This window comes from Egretta garzetta, unplaced genomic scaffold, assembly GCF_000687185.1.
Source record: "Egretta garzetta isolate BGI_Z169 unplaced genomic scaffold, ASM68718v1 scaffold260, whole genome shotgun sequence".
Taxonomy (NCBI): Eukaryota; Metazoa; Chordata; class Aves; order Pelecaniformes; family Ardeidae; genus Egretta; species Egretta garzetta.
The window spans coordinates 674,915-686,029 of NW_009258662.1; the positions used below are offsets into that span (position 1 = coordinate 674,915).

Here is an 11,115-nt window from a genome sequence, read left to right on the forward strand (position 1 = left end):
GGGAAAGAGATGAGGATGGCGTTGATGGTTACAGGGCACTGGAGATGGGGCAGGAGAGATGAGCTCGAGCATGCAGGATTTTTGGAAAGCAAGTTCTGAGAACTTGAAATACCAAGCCAAGGAAAAATTCACATAAACCCGCAATTACTGTAATTTCTACACCTCATGAAGACTGCAATGATGCTTGCATACATGCGTCAGTGATCGGCATTTTAAAGCGAGAGTCTGCAAGTACGGATGCTGGTTATTCTTCCACCCTGGGAGCTTATGATAACAAAATAGAACCTAGTGATGGAAGGCACCGCTACATCATATATCCACTCTCTAACCGTAGCTCGTCTTAAACCTCATCCTTCAAGTCCTCTATGCAGTTACAGCCCTAAAAGGTACCAGAGAATATCATCACCCTCAGGACACGATTCCCCAGGGGAATGTATATCCTGAACATAATTTCCTGAAGTTTCTTTTTTCATTTTTAATTAACCTGGACCAGTTCTGGAGAAAACAATAGTAATGTCCATTCTCAGCCTCCAGAAGAACCCAAAGCGCTTTGGGGGAATTCACACAGCTTTAGATGTCCACATCAGAGATGTTATTGTTGTGCCAGTCAACCTCAGCTCCTCTTACAAACCACGCCAAGACATGGACACCTCTCACGTCTGCTTGGGGTGAGATGAGCTGTGGCTGAGAAGCACCTATTTGTCTCTGTGGACTGTAGAGGGAACCCAGAATGAGGCCAGATCAGGCAAAAATGTCTGCTTGCTGCTGCTATGATCTACACCTTCTCTAGGTGCACCAGGGACCACCTCATTTGCAGCCTCTCAGAAGCCCAAAGGCAGATGCCCCTTCCCCACACACTGCAACACGCGGCACAACTTGGGGCAGGACGCACAGACGGCTGTGAGCTGTGTTATTTATTACAGGAGGAGAGTGTCAAGAAAGCAAAAAGCACTTAAAAGGCTAAAATGTGCAAACGGCCAAGATGTGAAATGGTTTGCAGAAGAAAATAAAACATGAGAGGAAGAAATAAAAGTGAATTTATAATATAAAGGTGCTTCACGCTCCTACGGTACCTCTGCAAATCACAGCCCTTAATAAATAATCTGGGCTGTGATGTAAGAAGAGTATTAGCTTTTTTTTATTACTATTAACAGCTGGAAGTACTGAGATAAAAATCAAGTCAGTTGTCCAAGGTAGAAAACAGTATCAGAGACGGGAAGCCCTTGCGCCTTGATCGGCACCGTACCCGCTTTTGGGACTGCAGCGCACAGAACTCTGAACGGGGTACGGAGCCAGGCAAGAAAAAGTAGGTGTATTTATTCAAAAGGATACAAGTCCAATTAAAGACAACCAAATTATAAAAACCAACCACCTTCCTTTTAAAAACTTAACTCACACGGACGGCGTACAAAACACTACAGACAAATCAGCTCACCTATGCGTTGGCCTCTATACAGGTTGAGCAGCTTTGTTTTAATGGGTAGTTTTGGAAAAAAAACCCTAACAACAGCCAACACCTTTGGGTGCTACGTTCAGCTCTGTGTCACTAAAGCACTTGGTTTTCTCTCTACTGCAAATTTTGTACAACACAGATGATAAATCACCTGTAAAACGCAGAGCTAATTAGCAAAGGAAAAGGGAAGGTACGTGCAGAACATGACTACTCTTCCAAAAGAGCTCTCCTATTCTCTCTCCTCCTTCTCATCCTGATATCCGCTAAGCTCTACCTTATCTACTGCTTTCTTTTTTAATATTTCCTTCGTATTTCCTTTTCCCTTCCTCCTGTGGTTTGTCACTCCTGACTTGGACAACGTCGCCCTACTGGGAACACGCGATGCATGGGGATCTCTGTGCATCAGGCATCGGCGTCACGGAGGGGAACATGTGCTCGTGTCGTTTAAAATCCATTCCCCGAACAACTCCAACCACCCTCGCACTGTGCAGCGATACACAGTAATTACATGGCTTTTCAAAGGAAGGATAAATCCATTAAACCCCATTAAATAATTTTTCAAAAACAATGTCTGAGACGCTCCTTGGAGCTCCATACTGGCTGGTATAATGAAGGATGGAATTTCTCGCTCTCCAAATGGAACTTTATAGGGTATTAAATAAGCACCCTCAGCACTTATCTAAATCTTTAATTAGTTCTATAATATACTGATGATATCAAGGCTAATTAAATTTATACAGATGAAGAGCAATGAAATTCTAACCAAGTGAGCTGGAAAGTACATATTAAATAGTAAATTTAATGGTTCAAGCAGATAAACGCAATTTTATATAAAAAAATTAAATTCAATTTACATTTTGTATTAAAATTGATTTTGAGTGTGCAAATGATTGGAAAAAATCTTTTAAATAGATCAGTAAAAGTGCTAATCCGGCCTGCTTAAATATCAGTTATTAATGCCAGCATTTGCAAATAAGCGACACACATTTGCATTTTTACTGCATATAGTAAAAAGAAAAAATTATCTATACCATATGCCAGTTTATAAAGAATATTAAGCAATTTTTCCCCTTGCCTCATGCATAAATGAGAGGAAATGTGGAAATGAATGTAGCCCGAAAGAAGAGAGAGTCAGCAGTTCGATGGGAAGTACAGCAAAGACTGCTCCAGTCAGCAAAAAATAATACAATTTTAGCAACCCTTTGGGAACAACAATTACTGTGGTGAAAACCCCCAGCCTTATTTAGGATCAAGTGGCTTGGAACGGGATACAAAAACCCGATGCTGTAATCCGGGAGATGCTCAGTGGTGCAAGTTTGCTGATTTTTCATAAAACCAGGATTGTTTGGTAGCTACCGATGGGTGAAGGACACATCTGATGGGATCTGCTTGCTGAAGGCCAGAACAGGCTGCAACACCTGAACTGCGGTAGGAAATTACAAGGTCCATCAAGTCAATGTCTGCCTGCAGTAGGTTGAGGTTGGGCTGTGGTGCTTCACAGGAGGTTTGAACCACTTGCTGAAGTCAGGCAAACAGCCCAGAACTCTTGAAAACTCCAGCTCATGTTTTTTTTCTGGCTACGTTTGTGCATTTGGTTTGAATCATAGAATCATTTAGGTTGGAAAAGCCCTTTAAGATCATCAAGTCCAACCGTTACCCTAACCCTGCCATCCCACCACTAAACCCTGGCCCTCAGCACCACCTCTGCCTGGCTTTTAAATCCCCCCAGGGATGGGGACTCGACCCCTTCCCTGGGCAGCCCCTTCCCGTGCCTGACAACCCTTTCTGTGAAAAAAATTTTCCCAATGTCCAACCTAAACCTGCCCTGGCACAACTTGAGGCCACAATGCAGTGGTTTCAGACATTAAGGAACCGAGATTTTTTTTTTTGTGGACACGATGACACCAAATTTAGTTTGTTATCTTTTTTTTTTTTGTTGAACATGTGGCTGTTTCTTGTGGAGGAGCCCTTTATTGGATTCACTACCTCATGGCACTATCGTTTCTTCTGGTAGTACTGTCCAGTGTCATTACCTTGTGCCAGCCTAGAAATCCCTGAGGTCGGGGAAGTGACCTACAGACCCTGGCTTGCTCAGCACCATGCACAGACCTACCCAAACCAAGAGGAAAATAAAATGGTGCAGCAGCCTCAAACCCTACCCACTGGTTCATCATCATCTGTTACCACCACCAAAAAGACCTCAAGGAGATTGATTGCTGTGATCTCTCAACTATGAATGGAGAAGAAATGGGGACAAGTCAAGCCATCCGACACTAAAAATGGATAGTTATGTTGGGTTGAAGTGCCCTGTGGAGGTTGTTTCTTATAAAGAAACCAGGCAGCCAGGATGGATCCAATGCAAAATTTTTAGCTGGCTGAAAGTAGGGGACATCAACATAGAACTATGGGTGTCCTGGATGAAGGAGTTAATACTCAAGACCTTCAACACTCTCCTCCATGCACTCCCTGTTGGCCACTGGCCAGATGAACATTTCATCACACCTAATATGCCTGTTCTCAACACTTCTCCTGATGCTTACAAACCTTCAGATTTGCAGGCCAGTGGTATTTATGGCCAGCTGCTACTCATTTGCTCTTGCAGCAATATTTTAGGTTGAAATTGCTTTTCCCTTTCTAACATACTTAGGGCAAAAGACGTGTTCACAGAGGGAAGCCATTGCCTCTCTACGCTATTGTTGCAGAGGACAAAGCAAGACGGCCACTTTTAATTGCTCCTTTTGAAAAGAACATTCACCTCCTGAAAGAACATTCACCTAAGCCAGAGCAAGTACTGACACTGCTTGGTGCAGTACAACTGTGGCCTCTTCTGGCCATTCTTGGTGAACAGATCCAATGATGTCAACTTTTTGAGCCAACAGATCTGCACTACAATTTTTTTTGCCAGACAGCACAAACCCTTAGCGTTTAAAATGAAGACATTATCAAGACAACGTCAGTGCAAAGTAAGACCCACAGCCACAGAATCATAGAATCCCAGGTTGGAAGGACCTCAGGGATCATCTGGTCCAACCTTTCTAGGCAAGAGCACAGCCTAGACAAGATGGCCCAGCACCCTGTCCAGCTGAGTCTTAAAAATGTCCAATGTGGAGGAGTCAGCCACTTCCCTGGAGAGATTATTCCAATGGTTGACTGTTCTCACTGTGAAAATTTTTCCTCTTGTGTCTGATCGGAATATCCCCAAAAGCAACTTGTGTCCATTCCCACTTGTCCTCTCCTTGTAAAAAGGGAGTCTCCATCTTCCTTATAGCTATGTGGTTTCTATCTCCATTCTTCACTGCATGGAAAAGCCAAGTCTGGTTGTCTTACTGATGGAGTATCTTGGAGATGCATCCTTTTGCTCACCACCCCTTACGTACGGGCTGCAAACCCCAGACAGACTCCACTGCAGTGCGACAGTGGCTCCTTGGAAACAGCATTGGTTCCTATAGAGTGAGAAGAGAATCCCAGCACGGCTTCTAAACTGATGGAGCACTTCATAGCCATCAAAAGCAGGGAAATTACTCTGAACTGCTGTTTTTATCTCATTCCAGAAATGCATCCTCTAACTGTACGAAACCTCCAGACTACCAACAAGAACTCTGCTGTGAGAACTGAACCTGTAACTTTTTTTGTATTAATTTATTAACCTCCTCTTTCAATTCCCATTTCTACATCTCAAAGCACTTTGGAGACCCCACGTACAGAACTTCTCCATCTTCTCAAAAGGCTGCTTTGCAGTTGAGAAAATGAAGGCCCGCTGAGATTAAGGGGTCAGAGTGAAGTCTTCATGCGTGCAGCAGTGCGAGTGACCTCCCAGGGCCAGCTTCCCCGCTGGTGCGCACCCTTGAACCCCCTTCAGGGACAAAAAGCACATTTTCCTGACGATTCTCAGAATCTGCACATTTGCATGCTACAAGTGAAAGAAGAATGAATTTCACACAGCGCACCAAACAGTTAACAGATGGCAAAAAATTACAATCATTTACCAAGTTGCGTTGGGCGTAAGAAAACAACCTGGAATACGAAGGCACTGAATCTTATTAGAAAAGACATATTTTACATATTGCTTCTTCATAATACAAGCTGTTCCTCATGAAAGCATAAAACTTGCTATTATTTGCACCTCTTTTCTTCTTCTCTTTGTTTTTGCACACAAGACAATGTGGAATACGCATCCGATAGATGACTTCTGTATGCACTTGAGAGACTGACTTCAGCTTCAGATGTTAATGCACCTAGGTGATGTGAGGTGTCATCTGAATTCTCTCTCTTTTCTATATTATTTGATCTCAGATCTGGAATACAAATTGTAAAATACAAGGCAAGCTTTACAGCCTTCAGTAAAATCCCGGTAAGAGATTACACGCTGCAGACCATTTCCTGGAAGCGATACATATCTGTATATGTCGACATCATATGTATATACTCAAACGCAGTGGTCTGGATGTAATTATTTTAATATCTTAAAATACAAGAATTGAGGGTTTTTTGGCCTTTACCTGAGCGTATAGCTTTCCCTTGGCTACGCAGCCCAGGTTCATTACCGGACAGATTTAATTGCTACATCGGAGTTTGTTGATATTCTACATCTGATGTGCGAAAGTTCAGGGACGCCAATCAGGCACGGTGCAGATGCCACTCTGCAAAATGTTCTCAGACAGTCTCCATCTGTCAGATATGGTAATACTTGCGCTCTATCAATAATTCACCTCCTTAACTCCATGTTTCCTGCATTTGAGTCAGAATTTTTAATGTCAGCCTCACCAGAGGATCTACCTTGGATAGACAGGAGTTGCCTGATCTGCATTCCCCATTCGGACTGTGTGGTTTTGTGCCCTGGAGCCAGTCGCCTTCTGCAGTTAAGGAATCATCTCTCAGTTTACTCAGTTTTTTACCGATTTAGCTGCAAAAATCACGGCTTCCCTTTTGGGGCAGCATTTTCATCTCATTCGAGGAAGAAAGTCAGAGGGTAATGCATGGCCAGCAGGTCGAGGGAGGGGATTCTGCCCCTCTGCTCTGCTCTGGTGAGAACCCCCCTGGAGCCCTGCATCCAGCTCTGGGGTCCTCAGGACAGGACAGACATGGACCTGTTGGAGTGGGGCCAGAGGAGGCCACAAAAGTGATCCAAGGGATGGAACCCCTCTTCTATGAAGAAAGGCTGAGAGAGTTGGGGTTGTTCAGCCTGGAGAAGAGAAGGCTGTGGGGAGACCTGATTGTGGCCTTTCAGTACTTAAAGGGGGCTTGTAAGAAAGATGGGGACAAACTCTTTAGCAGGGCCTAAGGAGAAGGGGTCATGGTTTTAAACTAAAAGAGGGTCGATTCAGACTAGATACAAGGAAGAAACTTTTTTTATGATGAGGGTGGTGAAACGCTGGCACAGGTTGCCCAGGGACGTGGTAGATGCCCCATCCCTGGAAACATTCAAGGTCAGGTTGGACGGGGCTCTGAGCAACCTGATCCAGGTGAAGATGTCCCTGCTCATTGCAATGGGAGCTGGTCTAGGTGACATTTAAAGGTCCTTTCCAACCCACACCATTCTATGATTCTCATTATGACAATCACACCTTAGTATCCAAAATCCAACTCAGACGGACCACACCTTTTCTGGGATAGCTCATGGCGAAAAACACGGGGGTGGCTGAATACCCCAAATAGGATGCTACTGCATGAGCTTGAGGAGAGAAGAAAGGTGGGGAGCGGGAAAGAAGATGATGTGGAGCTGCTCCTCCATGGGTCAGAAACTGCTGAGTGGTAACTTGTCCCCATGCAAAGCAACTGGCTCCATGGAGCTTGCAAGGATTTGGTTAGCTCCCAGAGCCAGGAAATGGGCTCACCAGTGGTGTCCAATGTGTGGGGCCATGGCTCCTTTGGGTACCTATCAGTGGCCCCTTGCTGCAGAAGAAGGCAGTGTGAAAATCCATAGGAAATCAGCTGGAGGCGCAAATAGTCCCTAGCACAAGGGCAAATTACCACCCTGATCATCGGTGCTTCAGCACCAGTGAGAAAGGAAGTTTCCCCAGTGCCCCAGTTAGGAAAGACCTTTGCATCAGCCCCAGCTCGTGAAACGCAGCACAACGATCTTTGAACTTTCTTTGTCCAACTCAGATGCAGCATGTGGTGCAGGACAAGAAATCCTGATGACATCATGTGACGCTTATGAGTTTTACAGATTCCATCGGCCAAGAATGAGCCATCACCTGGAATGACCTGCACATCCTCAGGCACCGATCTTCATCAGGTGGAATGGAACAATGGGTTGCACAATGCAGCTGGTGGAAATCCTTTAGGGACACCGATAAGGACATGCGGCTTGGCAACAGAAGGACTCACTACTAGCTTTGAGTTGGCCAAAAACTCCAAAACAGACCAAAAGTGAATGAATTAAGGATCTTGCTGGTAGCGAGTAATTAACTGTAGAGGGAAATGGAGGGGATGTATCTCAATCTGCCTAAACACAGGTGTCTAGCACAACCATTTCAGGTGGGCTTTGGGTCTCCTGTAACCCCTGTGTCACACCTGCCAGCCCTGCTCACATACCCACGCTATCCAAGGGTCTTACAAATGGCACTATACTTTGGAAAGTGAAGCATGTCCTTAGCAAGTCCCTGGTAAATCTGGGAACAGAGGCTGCTCCAGGTAGGGTCAAAGAGCTACTCAAGGCAGCTTTTAAGTAGCAGAGGCAGTTCAGCCACTTTAGCGTGCCAATCTGCTGCTCGGAGATGGACTAACCCTGAGCAAAGGCCATGCTGACCTGGCCCCATGGAAGGCACAGCCAACCTAAGGCCACAAGCAGTTGAGTATGGCTGCCAAGCCTGAAGCACGTGGCATGGTGAGCACGTGTGCTTGTGCATGTGATGAGCATGTACGTTGGAATGTGTTGGCACAGGGCCGCTGGTCGCTGGTATCCTGTGGTCTGCTCCTCCCAGCAGTGGAGCTGCCATGTACCAGGCCACACCATCGTCCACCAAAAATCCACGTCCTGGCGTCCCACCTCTGACTGTGGCCAAGAGCACGTGCTCCTGGTCAGTGATGTTTCTCTAGATCACCATCCCTAGCTACTGGGGACTTGCTGAGCCAGAGGGATGCCTCTGAGACACCCCAAGAAGTGATCTTACCTCCACGGCTATGTGCTACACATCTTGGGGCTCCTGCGTATGGAGAGATTTCCATACATGACTTAAAGGAGCTGGAAAATTGGCCGACTCTGCTGTATGGCTCCTGCGCTATACCTGCCCTGGACCCTACTGTCGAGATATTTTGCTCTGCCCCTAACGCTATGTCCTGGCTTGACCCTGTCAGTCCTCTCCGTTGTGCTATTTCTGTCCTTTGCTCATTTTCCCTCTTCCCTCCCATATTGTAGCAGGAACTGGCCCTGGGCCATTGCTACCCCCTGATCCTCTCTCCTGTCCTCAACTGTCACCTTGAAAGCACCCTTCCCAGAACTGTCCACGTCCTCACCTGTCCCCCTTGTGTCCTATAGGTATTTTACACCCTACCAGCCATGCCCTGCCTGCTCCTACACCTTCCAAGTGAAACATTTCTGATTCCCGGATGCCATTGCATTGGATAAAGTAGGTTAACGATTGGACTTGATGATCTTAAAGGTCTTTTCCAACCTAGACGATTCTATGATTCGATATAAAAAAAAAAAATGCTCCGCACCCCAGCTCAATCTAATTAAGAGAGAGACCTCTGCAAAAGATACGGCTTTAGCGCACGGAAAAGTGATGAGCAGTGACTCCTAAAAACGTATCGCAGAGCACCAATACCTGGTATTTCCTAGCAGATTACCGGGTATGAAGCATTGCAGTTTCTAATGAGATCTGACTGACAGGGTAAACCAATCTGCTACTTAAGGACTTGCATGTGTCTTTCTATCGGTGGGGCTCGTGCTAGAAAGATGCAGCCTACTGTGAAAAAGGCAGGACATTTTTCTAATTGCTTCCATTTGCAGGCTGGCGCTAGGCAATAGAGATGCATTTCAAGCTGACAATCCAATATTTACCTTTATTTCAGCTGCAGACAAGTGCCGGGGATGGCTGTGCTTCACACACTGACGGTTCCTCCTTTCTTTGCAAGATTTTTTTTTGTGTCACGCCAACTTCCCTTCTTAAAAAATCTGTCCTTCCTCTAACAGCTCTGTTTGCTGTGCATTTAAGCAGAAGCTCCCAGCAGGCTACGGCACCTTCAGCACGCGAACTCAGCACAGGCAGAGCCCACCTTTAAGCGTGGGAGCAGAAAGCAATTTCTAGATCAAATAGCAGCTCAAAGCAGGTTACGCGAAAGCTCAGACATGGAGTCCACATTCACATCCGCTCACAGGGGTATCTGTTCCCGTGGGATGACCCTGGATGTTTGTTCAGGCTCAATCTGGAGTCTGGGGCTAAATTTTGCCCTTGTTTGAACTGTGTCAATCAAGGCAGTCCAAGGCTAGATGACAGAGACACCTCAAACCAGAACCATCTCCGTGATGTTCTTTGACCCTTCAGGAACTGTAAGACATAATGGGAGATTGGCTTGTTCCATCCCCATCTGGCTGGCAAATTAAACAGCGTTGAAATGGCCACCCTCCGCCCATCCCTTCCACCTCCCCTTGGCAAAGCTTCCCCGTAACACCAGGAGGTTCTTCTGGCTCAGCGGTGAGCATGGAGGATCTTGCTCTGAAGAGAGCAGACGACCCACTGAAGCCCGTTCCTTGTGCCGGTAGGTGCCACTCTTTGCTACAGAAGAGGGGAAAAAACCCCAACCTTAAACTAAAACCAACTGAATTCCCTCTTCTTCCTCACTTCTCCCTGGACAATGATCGCTTGCAAAACAGTCATGGCCACAAAAAATAATTGAAGACCGAATTGCAATTTAAATACATAAAGAAATCCAGCTAGAGATGTTATTGCACAAGGTTCCAAAACATGCTTGTGGCCTCTCACGACAGCGGAGAGAACCTCGAACACTCCTCCCCTCGAGCTCTGCATGGTGCACAGGTTCTAGGGTAAAAGGTCCCACGCCTTCCCTCCTCTGGGCTCTTCCTACCACAGAAATCTCTGCCACCACCTCTCCTGATCTTTGCCGGCCCACCGAATTCCCAGAGGGAGAGCTGCAGGCAAAGCTTTACATGCCCGCCCCTCCTTTTTTGGCCATTCTGCTTGTTTTTTGAATTAGAAACCGGCGTGCGTTCGCTCTGCAGGAGAGCCGAGCCGCTCCACCGGCTGCGTGCACAGAGGTGACAGCCGCTCCGACTGAAAATCAGCCACTCAGCACCAGCATGAGAGTCAGGATGCAATGAATTTCACCAGGAGACACCAGTGAGACGTGCTGCAGCGCTGAGGGAATGGAGAAGGCTGTGACCCTTAAAAGGGGATGGATGAGGACGTTGCCTTCCATTTCGGCACTACTCTGCCTGTGAGAAATCAACTTTTGCCCCTTGGAATCATGAAGCACAGAATGGTCTTCCCTTTTCTGGATCTCTCTCAGGTCCATTAGGAGACCTGAGGTCTGTCATGGCATTTAGGATCCATTTCATGGTTGTAACCTTTTAGTAAGGTCGTTACTACCAACCATTCATAGAATCAGGGAATCGTTTGGATTGGAAAAGACCTTTATGATCATCAAGCCCAACCGCCCCCCCACCCCTGCCATCCCACCCCCAAACCCTGGCCCTCAGC

General features: G+C 46.3%; 1 protein-coding gene across 2 annotated transcripts in view; it reads right to left on the bottom strand.

Moving 5' to 3' along the window:
- Positions 1–11,115, bottom strand: part of EXOC4 (exocyst complex component 4) — a 456,935-nt gene that overhangs the window by 9,763 nt on the left and 436,057 nt on the right. The window contains exon 19 of one of the 2 annotated variants that reach the window (XM_035903885.1): positions 5,711–5,748. The exons of the other annotated variant lie outside the window; for it this stretch is intronic. Coding sequence (XP_035759778.1) covers positions 5,733–5,748 — 16 coding nt within the window. The 3' untranslated portion in view covers positions 5,711–5,732. Of the gene's footprint in view, positions 1–5,710; positions 5,749–11,115 lie in introns of those variants that run through there. 2 annotated transcript variants of the gene reach the window in all.